The following is a 14,877-nucleotide window of genomic DNA, read 5'->3' on the forward strand; positions in this document are numbered from 1 at the left end:
CTGTTTCATTCACTATAGAATTTATAATCCAATTGTTTACATGTTGTAGTTTATAATCCTTACAACGTGGCTGTAAGGAATGGCTAGTTATTTTAAATGAGATGATTCTGGAACCTGTAAGTTCAATGAAGAGCCCAAGGACACACAGCCAATTAAGAGAAGACAAATCTAGACGACAGGATGTCAAATTCCTGATCGGCTGTTTTTCCTACCATTGCACTCGGCTTCCCTGGATGCTGTCTTCAGGTCTGGGGGTTTGATGTGTATCCCCCATGCATAGATCTGTATTAACCTTCCTCCTAGGATATGCAATAAAATGCTAAAATCTGAATGAGACAAAAATAATATCTATGAACTTTCCTGGGCGTGTCTCAGACTGAAGACACGGCCAGAAAGAGGCCAGAAATACTTAGAAAAGTGCAACTGAGATCTTCAAAATATAATTTTTAATTTGGGATAAAACGTACAGCTTGAAAACCATAATAGGATAGTAGATGCAACCATCCATTTTCCTTTAAGAAACTTAATGCAGGGGACGCGGGTTTGTGCCCCGGTCCGGGAAGATCCCACATGCCGCGGAGCGGCTGGGCCCCGTGAGCCATGGCCGCTGAGCCTGCGCGTCCGGAGCCTGTGCTCCGCAACGGGAGAGGCCACAACAGTGAGGCCCGCGTACTGAAAAAAAAAAAATTGTGTCTTAAGATATGATGTTAACGAAAGTGTAATTATCTAAGTTTGGTCATTTGGTAGGAAGAAATATTCCTCTTAGCATCTTCATCATTATATTGCCACATTTGGTAATGGAAGTTTTGACAGAGATATGAATTAAATTCAGATTTATTGCTTCATTTCACTACATATCTGGTTTCTAAAGTGCAGAACAATAATGATTTCTATTTTATAATACCACTGGAAAATGTAAATATCAATTATATTGGTGATGGTCCCAAGGATTCCCTTTGGAGGGGTCTGAGATCTGTAAGTAATGTTATCTTCTTTCTCTCTTTTTGTTTTTTCATAAATTTACTTATTTTATTTATTTATTTTTGTCTGTGTTGGGTCTTCGTTGCTGCGCGCGTGCTTTCTCTAGTTGCGGCGAGCCGGGGCTACTCTTCATTGTGGTGCGTGGGCTTCTCATTGCAGTGGCTTCTCTTGTTGCGGAGCGTGGGTTCTCGGCGTGTGGGCTTCAGTAGTTGTGGCACGTGGGCTCAGTAGTTGTGCCTCGCGGGCTATAGAGCGCAGGCTCAGTAGCTGTGGCGCATGGGCTTAGTTGCTCCGCGGCATTTGGGATCTTCCCAGAAGAGGGCTCGAACCCGTGTCCCGTGCATTGGCAGGTGGATTCTTAACCACTGCGCCACCAGGGAAGCCCTAATGTTATCTTCTAATGAGGTTGCTTTTCCTCTGGTTCATAACAGTCACCTGAAATAATTAATGCTTGGCCATTCTGTGATAAAGGATTTGTTGTTACTGTATTATAGCTCAGTAGTTTGCATTTATCTTTAAATTTTCACCATGTTTATGACTGAACTGTGTGAGTGAACAGGAGTGATGCCGTTTGGGAGGACTTGTCAGTCATTGTGGTGGAGCCTAGCCCGCAGTGAGGGTGACCTCCACAGCAGCTCTGACTGCCCTGGGTTAGTTCCATGGGGGAAGGAGCCCTCAGGCTTTCTCTTTGGGGCAGCTGGACTGGGCAGGAAACACACAGGATGCCATCCGTGCCATTGTTGTCACAGCTGCTGGATCTCTGGATGGACTTGCTGCCCTACCTGGACCAGTGAAGCAGAAACAGCCTGGAAGTGGACTCGGACCCTGTGTGGCTAGCCTCTGGCTAGGTGGCCTGGTATAAGCCTCCTACACTCTCTCTACACTTCAGTTTCCACTGTGAAATTAGCAAAAGTTTCCTTCCCTCTTTAACATATCAGGAAATGTTCTTTTGGGGATATTAACCAGAGTGATGATCAGATACCACAATTTTATGATCCCTCAGTTTTGGGGCCTGAGATCTTATTTCCCCTTCTATAAACAGTCATTGAGTAATTAATCATTTTCTACCTCACTTAATAATTTTACATATGTGCTGGCCTTGCTGTAAGTTGTCTTTCAAAGGCACACTTCCTAACTGGTCCAGGCCAATGGTAATTTATGCTGATTTTAAGATGCTGATAAAATAATTGGACAAATTACAACCTTTCATTCTTTAATTGGAAGCTTTCTGCATAACCTCATGTGTGTTTCACATAAATGTCAAAAAGAATTTTTTTTTTTTTTTCCCCAAAGAAAAAGCCTGCACCAGGAGAAGGCAATCTGATTTAAAGTGCATACGATATAGTGTGCCACTTAGAAAGATATCTGCAGGGCTAAAAATGGAAAAAGGACTGTACAGGAAACGGGTATGGCATAACACCAAGCTACAGACTTTATAATACGAAGGGTTAAAAAAATAAATAAAAGCTTAGAGGGAAAGGAAATTGAATTTTCATGATGCAGAGATGAAAAGAACTAGAAGCTATTATTTTCATTGGAAGGGGAAGAAGCTTTGAAATGTAAAAAGGTTCACAAGGCAAAAATACTTTCCTATGTGATAGAGGATTCAACCAAGCATACAAGTGAATTACAGTGTTACTTTTCCAGATTCTAGGTTTAAGAATGGAAATAGCAAGATACATTCCAGATTTACCTGGAAAGAGCAAACAGACAGTTGTATTGGGATTTAAAGCTTTTTGGGAATACAATGCTGATATCTATATCTATACATCTATATAAATATATATATACGTATATATACACATACGTATGTATGTATACATATATACACATACATAGGTATGTATTTTCTTTTTTTATATATGAATGAATGAATGATAAATCCAATTGATCTTGGCATTCAGTACTAAATATTTCATGCAATAGTATATATAGATATGACCAGTCAATAAATAAACAAATCTTATATTTTCAGCACATTAGTTCCCCTTTCTTGACATAATAATGCTACGGAGATATTTAAAGTCTCTAAAGGAGTTTCTACTCCTGTATTTCAATTTTGCAATAATTATATTTTGCTTGTAAATCACAGTTAATATGTTGCTATGTCATTTATAAACTCAATAACGTTGGATCCTCCTATTTAAAAAAACTGCAATTTAAAAAACTTGCACTGCATAGTGAATTTATATTCAAGGTTCAAGGCAAGGAAAAGGGCACTGAATTCATGTGTCCAGTTTATACAGACCAAAGATTTGGACTGGGTAATTATCTGATAAATTCAGGTGGTCATGAAATTCAGTTCAAATGTCAGTCAGACATCCACGTGAGTACCTATGGTAGGCAGGATAATGATGTTTAAGTCCTAATTCCTGGAATCGATGGATATGTTACATTACGTGGCGTGACAAAGGAGATTAAATTAGCAGATGAAAGTAGGTTGCTGAACAGCTAAATTTAAAATAGAAAAGTTATTCTGGATTATCCAGGTGGGTCCAGGGTGATCACAAAGGTCCTTCAATGTGGAAGAGGGAGGCAAAAGAGAGAGAGAGTAATTCCACATGCAAAGAACTCAACTGGCCTCGTTGCCTTGAGGATGGGAGGGGGTCGCGAGCCAAGAGGGCAGCTTCTAGAAGCTAGAAAAGAAAGGCAAGGGGAGTTCCCTGGTGGTCCAGTGGTTAAGACTCCACACTGCCAATGCAGGGGGCCTGGGTTTGATCCCTGGTCAGGGAACTAAGATCTTGCATGCCGCAACTAAAGATCCCACGTGCTGCAACTAAGACACAGCACAGCCAAATAAATAAAAAATAAATAAATATTAAAAAAAAAAAAAAAGGCAAGGAACTGAAATCTCCCCCAGAGCCCCTGAAGGAACATCACCCTGCTAACACCTTGCTTTCAGCCATGTAAGACCCATTTCTGACTTCTCACCTCCAGAACTATAAACTAATAGAGCTGTGTTGTCTTAAACCACCAAATTTGTGGTAATCTGTTACAGCAACAATAAAAGATTAACACAGTAACCATCTAATGAGTGGTCAAGTCTGCAATTGTTTAATTATGACCGAGACTGATTCTTGTCCATTCTCCAAATACCTTGGCCATTTTCCTTTTAGAGAAATCTGAGAACAAAGTTATAAGAATGAGAAGCAATTTCCCTAATAAATACATATTGATTCCTATATCACTTTGAAAATTCATTAGCAAATGAATACAAATACATTTTTAATCTCTTACTAAGAAATAAAATAAGATTACATTTTAGAAAAGAAATATGCAAATCTTTATCTTACATTATGTTCTTTATGTTAATAATCATATATGGAAACATAGTGTGTTTCCTAAAGCATACCTGACAGTATTTCTAAAGTTTTAAATATGACTTTGATATCCATCTACAGGATTAGTAGAAACACCTGCCAAAAAAAAAAAGACCAATTGTGTCTTGAAGTGGTGAGTTACCCATCACTGGGGATAATCAACCCAAAGACCTAGTCTAGATATAGCAAATGGTTTTCTTACATTTAGTGGGCGAGTGTGTTCAACGAGCTTGAAGTCTCTTTCTGGCTTCCAGTTTACAGGAAGTTTTCTTAATATAGAGAAAAACATTAGCAGTGAAATTGTTGGCAGAAGCGTTGATATTTGAAACAGCCCCTATTAGACGTAAGGAGCGGGAAACAGGGCTCCTCAGAGACTTGCAACATTATCTGATCAATACCACAGTGAAATATCAATATGATTTAAGAAGAAAAGGAATAAAGAAGGACACACTTAACAATTATGGAACTATATGATTGTTTGCTGAGTATTTAAAAATGATCAAAATTGCAACTGTTGAGTTCAGAACTCTTATTTGCAAGTCAGGAAAGCTGTTTTGTTTTTTTTTTTTTACACCAGCTGGAAGAGGTTATTATATAACATTCATCACTTGAAATATTTTTTAATAAATTAAACTATAGTAATTTTCTTAAAAATCAAATCGAATCAAGGTGCATGGTATTCAAAAACAAACAACAAAACAAAACAAAAAAACAAAAGACAGCCCTTCAAATAAAATGCTGTATGTTTAGTGTATTCTTTTTACAGCAGCAAATGCCATTCAGGTGCTATGCAGGCAATCTAGTCCTCTTTTTAAGCCAACAGAAGGAATGTTATAAAATTACCTGATGATTCTACTAGTAGGTATGAGTTCATAAGACAGCAGCAATCCTTATACAAATGAAATGCTCTCACGGAAGGAAAAAGCCACTTTATTTATGCCACATCTATTTCCCGTGCCTGATTATCTCATATGAAACCCTTATCCTCAGATCAGCTAAGGGACACACTTGCCTAGGGTGATTAAATACTGGAAGGCCTAACATTCTCCAGAATCCAGAGCTGTTTGGTTATCTCCATACAGCATATCCATTTAGGGCAATAACATGGCACCCTGGAAAGGCCACTTTGATAGATGGGGTCCTCTGTTTACCAAGAGTGTCAACAAGATGTGCAATTTTTATTCCTTCCAAACCAACGTCCCTTTTCTTTTCTGTATCTCAGGACCGACTCCATTCCAAAGTAGGATGGGGATGGGCGGCAGTTTTCTTCATATTGACCACAAGCAAAATTAGCTTCTGTGATGAACCCAGAGTCCACACTGTCCCTTAGAAAAGGTTATAAAAGATGAGGATCCCTCTCTGTGAATAACTTGCAAAGTGTCAGGTCTACACTGTCTTGCTCCTGTCATGTTCTCCACTTAACTTTTACTCATTAGGGGCTGGGGGCCTTTGAGGTCTTCAGAACCCCGTGTTAAAATGCTCATACTTCTAGGTCAGTGACTGGACGTCTCTAACACAAATACAATTAAAGACACCAGAGATCTGCAATTGGGGACCGTCAGGGCAGGAGAAGAGTATTTACAAAGCCAAAACCTTGGCTTTGAAATATAATCTGGGACCTACCTTATTTCAGAGGTGTGATTTACTGAAAGCCTCGTCACTCCTAAATTTCTACCATTCCCCAAAGGCAAAGTGTGTTACCTAAATTTAGCATTCCCAAGAGACTAAAAAATACCATTAAAGTGCAAGTATACCAGTTTGTTTAGGTGTGATTTTTTTTATAGAAAACAACCAAACATAATATAATAAAGTCCAAACTTAAAGCACATACGGAGTTAAAATGTTACCTTTGCATTTTGACATGCTCAGTTATTGGAGAAAAACGTTTAAGAAGCGTCTTCTGCAAGATTAGAACAGCAGAATACATTCTTTTCCAGTGAATACTAAATGATAGACTTACATCAGAATTAAATCTCAGCTGGCAAACATTGCATGATATGATTTGCTTTCTTCGATGAGGGAGAGGGACCCCGAAAGTATGATTTATTACAGCTTTCTGAATCGGGTCCATCTGTAATGAGAAAAAAAAAAAATACAACAAATAGAAATAAAGCTTGTCAGTTCCATTGGAATGTTGCCTATTTCATTAAAGAACCAATCTGTACAGCTTCAATCTACTGCTTACATTATAAAGAACATTTTTATTCTAAGAAATGGCATTTCTACTTTCTTGAAACATAGACGACAACGAGCAGTACGATAAGGAAATGATAAATGTACCCATTAGAGTCTGCATGCTAAACCGTTCTTCTCATTTAGGATCAACAATTGCCTCAGTTTGATAATCCTCAAATACAATTAAAGGTTTATCAAAACTCAAGCTATTGTGAATGCCAGAAACCTTACACAGAAGTTCGTCTATGCCACTGCCCCAAAACGGACTTCAAAATAGACTTAGATGAGCAGCTATGAAAATAACTTAAGCCCCATTATGGATAATTAACCTTATGCTATGTTTGGTATCTTTCTGCCTGAAGAGTGTGGTATAGATCTCCCCTGCTATCTGAAAGTAGACGCCACTACCTTAGGGCACATCTTGCTAATGGCTGCACAATGTAAACCTAGCTAAAGCACAGATGGGCACAGACACAGTTCAAAGCCATGGCGGCTGGATGCTGAGTGTAGTTGCCTGGGGAGGGGATGGAGCTTAGAGATGCCAGCCTTGCTGGTCAGGGTTCATGCTGCCTCTGTAAGAGCTGCTGCAAAACAAAGGCTGAACATCACTTTCGCTGTTTGCCTTTTTGTGTAAAAATGAGAATCCTCTTTGGATTTCCTTTGGTTAGCAGAAACAGGTACTAATACAGATCTTTGGTCAAAGCGAGGTGACAGAAAGAGAATTTTGGAAAAGCAAGGGTTACCTGCACACAAATCCTGCTTTCTAAGTATTCAGACGTGGAGCTATGGATTCTTTCAACAATCATTTACTGATCACCTAATACATACTGCTATCCCATGGACTTACTGCTTGAGGTTCAGAGAGTTTGGGCCAGATGTCAGTTACTTCTCTTCATCCCATTCCCAGGACAGGACAAGAGACACTCAAAACGTCATGTCAGCAACCTAGCTCTGATAAAATTTCATGTCTCCTCACCAAGCTTTGTCCCAGGGTCCACATCAGTGATTCCCAACTGTTAGAGTCAGATACAAATTTTGATCTGCTTCTTAATACTTGTGCTACCTCTTTGCTCACGTGCATCTACCTCTTAAGGTTGTGATGAAGTTTAAACATAATGATTCTTGAAATTACTGAGCACAGGACAGTGCCGGGCACATTAAGAAGTCAGTAAGTGGTGCTGGGAAAACTCGGACAGCTACATGTAAAAGAATGAAATTAGAACACTCCCTAACACCATACACAAAAATAAACTCAAAATGGATTAAAGACCTAAATGTAAGGCCAGACACTATACAACTCTTAGAGGAAAATAAAGGCAGAACACTCTATGACATAAATCACAGCAAGATCCTTTTTGACTCACCTCCTAGAGTAATGGAAATAAAAACAAAAATAAACAAGTGGGACCTAATGAAACTTAAAAGCTTTTGCACAGCACAGGAAACCATAAACAAGGATAAAAGACAACCCTCAGAATGGGAGAAAATATTTTCAAATGAAGCAACTGATAAAAGATTAATCTCCAAAATATACAAACAGCTCATGTGGCTCAATATCAAAACACCAAACAACCCAATCCAAAAATGGGTAGAAGACCTAAATCGACATTTCTCCAAAGACATACAGATGGCCAACAAACACATGAAAGGATGCTCAACATCACTAATTATTGGAGAAATGCCAATCAAAACTACAGTGAGGTATCACTTCACACCAGTCAGCATGGCCATCATCAAAAAATCTACAAACACTAAATGCTGGAGAGGGTGTGGAGAACAGAGAACCCACATACACTGTTGATGTGAATGTAAATTGATACAGCCACTATGGAGAACAGTATGCAGGTTCCTTAGAAAACCAAAAATAGAACTACCATATGACCCAGCAATCCCACTACTGGGCATATACCCTGAGAAAACCATAATTCAAAAAGACACATGCAGCCCAATGTTCATTGCAGCACTATTTACAATAGCCAGGACACGGAAGCAACCTAAATGTCCATCGACAGAGGAATGGATAAAGATGTGGTACATATATACAATGGAATATTACTCAGCCATGAAAAGTAACAAAATCGGGTCATTTGTTGAGACGTGGATGGACCTAGAGATGGTCATACAGAGTGAAGTTAAGTCAGAAAGAGAAAAACAAATATCGTATATTAACACATATATGTGGACTCTCAAATGGTATAGCTGATCTTATTCGCAAAGCAGAAGTAGAGACACAGAGGTAGAGAACAAATGTACGGATACCAAGGGGGAAGGGGGGATGGTAGGAATTGGGAGATTGGGATTAACATATATACACTATTGATGCTATGTATAAAATAGACAGCTAATGAGAACAGACTGTATAGCACAGGGAACTCTACTCAATGCTTTGTGGTGACCTAAAGGGGAGGGAAATCCAAAAAAGAGGGGATATATGTATACATATAGCTGATTCACTTTGCCGTAGAGTAGAAACAAACACAACATTGTAAAGCAACTATACTCCAATAAAAATTAATTTAAAAAAAGAGTCAAGGGGCTTCCCTGGTGGCACAGTGGCTAAGAATCTGCCTGCCAATGCAGGGGACACAGGTTTGAGCCCAGGTCCGGGAGGATCGCACATGCCGTGGAGCAACTGGGCCCGTGCGCCACAACTACTGAGCCTGCACTCTGGAGCCCGTGAGCCACAACTACTGAGCCCGCGCGCCTAGAGCCTGTGCTCTGCAACAAGAGAAGCCAGCGCAATGAGAAGCCTGCGTACCGCAAGGAAGGGTAGCCCCCGCTCGCCGCAACTAGAGAAAGCCCGCACGCAGCAACGAAGACCCAATGCAGCCCAAAAGTTAATTAATTAATTAAACCTAATAAATAAATAAAAATAAAAATGAGTCAATAAACGTTGTCTATTACATTTTCCCTTTTGCACATCCCATGTGATGATCAAGGTTAACAGGTGCCTCACACTCCTGTGGTCTTTGTTGGCACACCTTCCATTTCTCACATGGCCAAAAAACATTTCAAAATGATCCCAATGTTGTACATACAGCCATCGTTTTTGTTGAATGCTTGTAGACTTTGGAACTCTTAACTCTCATCAGATACAAACTTCTTATGAGAGTCTTCCCAATGGGTTGAGCTAGCTCAGAAAAGATTTGACATACACACAAAAGCTAAGAACGTGTCTGTGAAATGATGCTCTAATATTCAGCTTCTGGGATACATAATAGTTCATTAATTAGCCTACACCAGTCATTGATACATTCCACCTGCTTTTGTGTATTTCAAATCATCAGAACCAGCTAACTCGTAAGCCCTCTTCACTGGTTAGGAGCAAGGTTCTGTCTACATTCACGAGTCCTAAAAGGTTGTCTAGACACTCTTAGTGCACTGTTCTAAGTAATAACAACATCAACAAGAGAATTAATAGCACTCAGCATTTATTAAGTGCCTCCATGTGCTAAGTACTAGGATGGGTGGTTTGTATACTAAACAGTTATGATCAGGAAGAACTCATGGGTTCTCATTTTTATCTTCCATCATCACTTTAAATTTTTTCTCATGTTAATCCCAGATTCTGGATGAAGCTCAACTGCCCCATAATTTTTCTGGTCACTTCCAGGAATTAACACATTCTAGGATCCCCTCCCTCCCCCTCCAATTCTACCATATTTTCTTTTTAACCAGTTTTATTTAAGCGTAATGGATGTACAATAAAATTCACCAGTCTTAAGTGTACGATTTGATGAGATTTGACAAATAGATACAGCCTTAATAATTATCATATAGAATATTTCCATTACCCAGAAAGTTCCATCCTGCCCTCTGTGGTCCATTCCTACCTCCACCCAGCCTCTGCAAGCACTGGTCTGCTTTCTGTCACGATATTTTTCCATCTTCTCAAAGTTCATACACATGGAATTGTACAGTATGTGCTCTTTTGTGTCTGGCGTCTTTCATTCAGTATGATGCTTTTAAGATTCATCCATGTTGTTGCATCTATCAGTAGCTAATTCCTTTTTATTGCCGAGTAGTATTTCTTCGTACGGATATACCCCGATGTGTTTATCCATTTGTTAGTTGATGGATATTTGAATTGTTTCCAGTAAATTCTATAACTTTTTCAAATCTTAATACATAATCTAAGCGCATTCCTAAATTCAGTTCAGCATCTTAATCCAAGCATTAAAAATTAACATAAAATTGCTGTTTCTTTATCTTAGCTTGAAACTGCTCTAGAGGAATAGTGTGAAAGGTCAAAGGGCATGGTACAGAATTCTTCTCTATATACACTGCCAAGTCCCTCACCCCAGGTAAGTCAAACTTCCATCAACTCCACCTCACCCCTATTTCCTCAGAACCAAAATGGACAATGCATAGAACTTGAGAAACCCATTGACCACACAGATGAGTGAATCTGGGAGGCTTCGAGAGCCCACTTTCTGCTTTCCAGGATCACTCTTATACGACTCTAAAAATGCCATCACAATGCTTCTGTGACAGCACAGAGAACACCGGGGCATAACTTCCCTTTCAGCCAACAGCTGAAAGAGGTACTGATGTAGAGGTAGCTGTCTCATCATGTTCTGTTGTATCTGTTCTGTCTGCACAAACGGGGTCCATTTCTATTAAGGATCAGGTGAATTATGCCTATATTCCATTTAGGAATACTGAAGCCCCCTTATAATGACACTTTGAAATAAAAATGAATTACAGATTTATACTAAGGGCTCTCTGAAAATACATACTGTTGAGTTTTTATCATATTTTGCAAGAAACATATTATTTTGTCTTTCATTAACACTGGACACTTGCAGTGACCACATTCAATCCGGAAAAGAGTAGGAGGTATTTTGGAAGTAGACACTTCATACAAATGTGTCATATTCTCTAGATTTAATTCTTTTTTTTGAATTGAATGTTGTTCTGATCACTGTTGCTATAAAATCAAATTTCCAAATGCTAGGTAATGTATTCTAATTCAGAGACCATTTTATTTCCCAGTATACTTTAAAAAAAGCACAGCCGAATTATATTTTAATGATGGCTTCCACAAACATAGTTATACCACCAAAAGTAATTATATTTTATTATTTTAGAAACCTAGTACAACAGAATGACAAAAGTTTAATGCCTTTATTAATGAAAGTAAGTCATAATCACCTCTGTAATATATATATATCTATAAATATATGTAAAATCACTTACAACAAGGAATTATAAAAGGGCAAAATCTAATAACCAGTTCTGTTGTTAAATAGTTAATTAAATGATACCACATGGTATATAACTAAAAGTAGCATCTACTGTCACTCAGGGGAAACACACACAGCCACTTGGATAATTTTGTCCAAACACACCATTATTTACCATTATAATCAAACATTTTGTTCAAAAACAAAGTCATGTATGTTGGTTTTCTCCCCGTGAACCAACAGGTCTGATCTGTCAAAATAATCACACCTTATTGTGTGTATGCGTATTATAATTAGGAATTTGTCTACAGAACCAGTCTGAAGAAATGCCAATGTGTGTAGGAAAGAGAAGAGGGATTCTTGGATCAAATAAGTTGTAGGAAATCTAGGTACCACAGCCTGGACATTCACAGTGCACATCAAATATTTAATTCGCTGAGATGTCTCACAATAAAAATATCTGCTTTAAATAATTTCTAAAATAATATAACCAAAGTTTTGCTGTTTTCTTTGTTTTTAAATTTAGCATCTTTGTTCAATGCATAGTTTAAAAAATAGTGATCTGGTAAAATAAAATCGTTATACGAATATGAATAAGATGTAATGCCTTCGTACAAAACGAAAGTCACTAAACTAAACATGCAATACACAGAAATCAGAGCCAGACGTTTCACTGAATCCATGCAGCCCTAAATTAAAAACGAAAAGAAATGGTAAAAGCTACATGGCATTTTAAGACATTTATTTAATTTCTAAAGTGGGAAAATTTGAAAGCTAAAATTTTCTAAATACATTTTATTTACAATAAAATACATTTATCTATTTTATATATACCCCTCCCCAAACCAACAAACAAAAGTGAAGAATGATACACTAGCTATTGATATGCTTACCCAAACTATAGAGTAAAATTCAATTTCAAACTCAGTCTATGGCCTTATTTAAAGCCAAATGAATAAGTTTTCCTCCATTTCAAGTTTAAGGGTCTTTGCATTTCTCTCCCAGGCCTAGCTTTTCCCTCATCTCCCCTCAGGGCTTTCTGCTAAATTGATTTGTAAATGAGTAACCAGTGCCACAGTTCTTCCCAGGGAAGTCAGCCACAGTTCTTTCCCTATATCCCCTTTCTTAGGTTGCTGCTGTGTTTTCAGAGAGGAGGAGGCTTAACCCTGAGTTTACATTTCCTGCTCCAAGAGACCTCTCCTCTTTCTGTTCCCATTAGTACTGTGGCTTTCAAATCAAAGAATAAGAACTTAAATGCCAGGAAGTTAGAAGTCCAGAAATATAAAGGTTGTCTCTTCAGGCTGGTATTTCTAGGGAACAATGGCCAGTGACAATAATGCTAAAGGTTACCTTAAGGGCACTTACTGTGTTTATAAGCATTATTTCTATCCTAACAACTTTCTGAGGAGGTCTCACTCCCCCTTTGCCTATCGCAGAAGCAGTAAGTGGTAGAGTCAACTAATACCCACAGCTTCCCACTCGGCACCCACCCCTACCTCCATCCAGTACCACGATAAAGCTCTGTGATATCCACTGTCGTGGATGTCTGTGACCATGAAATAACAAGTGACACTGAGTAATTTATTCCATCAACTATGAACTAGTAAAACTGGTGTTTATATGACATAACCACACCTTAGAAAACACGAATTTAAAAATTCCAATAATTGCACTCCAACAAATTTGTCCGTTTGAAAAAAATTGCAACTTTTGTCCTTTTAAAAAAAAACTTTTTAAAATGGGCATATAACTTACATACCAAAAAAGTGCATACATCTGAAGTGTATTAGTTGATTTTTTAAAACATGTGCATACTCCCATGGTATCACCATCCCCACTAAGATACAGAACATTTTCAGCATTTCTCTTCTACAAGATTCCGGTTGGAAGGGAGTTTAACAAGAATACCAATCACTCAAGACCAAGACGCAGCTCTGAGTGGAACTCGGGGGATGTGGAACAGAAGGTACACGTGAAGTTTCATGGTTTCTTGGATTTTGCCAAGTAGCAAAAGACATGCATGAGTGCTTTCAACAAAGGAATTCATTCAACTAGAGGTAGGCTTTTCCCATCAATCTCAATAATCAGGTGAAACCCTTTCCCCATGCTTCCTGGTTCATCTTTCCCTGGCTAATGCCTACCTACTTTTCAGGACTCCAATCAGAACTCATCTCTTCTTCTAGAATTCTTAGCTGACCTCCTTCAAATGGGTTAGGTCCTCCAACTCACCCTGCAGGACACTCCATCGCACCATCTGAAGATCTCTCATCTCTTTTGTTTCACCCAAAAGAGGGAAGAGTCAAGGCAGGGCTGAGTCCTTTTGTTGTTTGTGCCCAGGAATCAGCAGAGTGTCTCCCACTTGGGCTAGGGCTCAACACATGACTGTTGAGTTGCTAAATAAATTGAATATTATTAAAGCCCAATAACAAAACTTAACATCAGTCTTGGAATGGTATTAACAATAGCTGTGAGAAAACCTGGATTCACAAGGGAACCTTAGGCATGAGGGGTGAAGAGAGGTTATTGAAAGCAAAAGCATGTGGATAAATCATTCCATGACACAATCGGAATATAGAAGCTCGGAGTAGAATCTACAACTGGAAGCCACCAAGCAGAATTTACGTGTATTCATCTATGAATTCATTTATAGACATAGTGTCATCTAAGTAATGAGGCAATGGTTGATTGGTCCTCTTTATACTTTAGTGCCAATATCAGACCATTTTTCCACCAGGCATCTTCCTAGACAAAGGCTAACAGACATACTGTTCTGATCAGTTCAAGAGAAGCTGATTTTGCTCAGGAAACCAATGCTTGAACTTAAATGAGCAAAGCCATTCAGATGCTCTCCAAGTACCCAGGACATGTCTAAATGGAAGAGACATTTCACTGTCAGTGGCTTTCTGCCATGGCTATTTTCCCTAATGTTCTATGAGAAGGCTAATAAAGTGAAACACAGTTCAAAGTAAAGAATGGATGATCTTAAGGGGATCTTAAGACATTGTTTTTCTTAGGATCATTTATGTGCTCCAGCAAATTGCATTTAACCAATGTGTTGTGGTGCTGTCATGGAATACCCACAGATAGCTGCACTCCAAGGTATTTTTTTCTTTTTTTGTCATTAAAAAAAATTTTTTTATTGAAATATTTTTGATTTACAATGTTGTGTTACTTTCAGGTGTATAGCAAAGTGATTCAGTTATATATATATATAA

At 38.4% G+C, this 14,877-nt stretch overlaps 1 protein-coding gene across 2 annotated transcripts in view; it reads right to left on the minus strand.

Annotated features, from left to right (window-relative positions):
* The window catches only part of ZNF385D (zinc finger protein 385D), a 322,651-nt gene that overhangs the window by 123,848 nt on the left and 183,926 nt on the right, over nucleotides 1–14,877 (minus strand). For both annotated transcript variants that reach the window (XM_024742048.1, XM_024742049.1), the window contains exon 3: nucleotides 6,262–6,372. In XM_024742048.1, the coding sequence (XP_024597816.1) occupies nucleotides 6,262–6,372 (111 nt within the window). The remainder of the gene's footprint in view (nucleotides 1–6,261; nucleotides 6,373–14,877) is intronic.

This window comes from Neophocaena asiaeorientalis, unplaced genomic scaffold (assembly GCF_003031525.2).
Source record: "Neophocaena asiaeorientalis asiaeorientalis breed wild unplaced genomic scaffold, Neophocaena_asiaeorientalis_V1.1 scaffold154, whole genome shotgun sequence".
Lineage (NCBI taxonomy): Eukaryota > Metazoa > Chordata > Mammalia > Artiodactyla > Phocoenidae > Neophocaena > Neophocaena asiaeorientalis.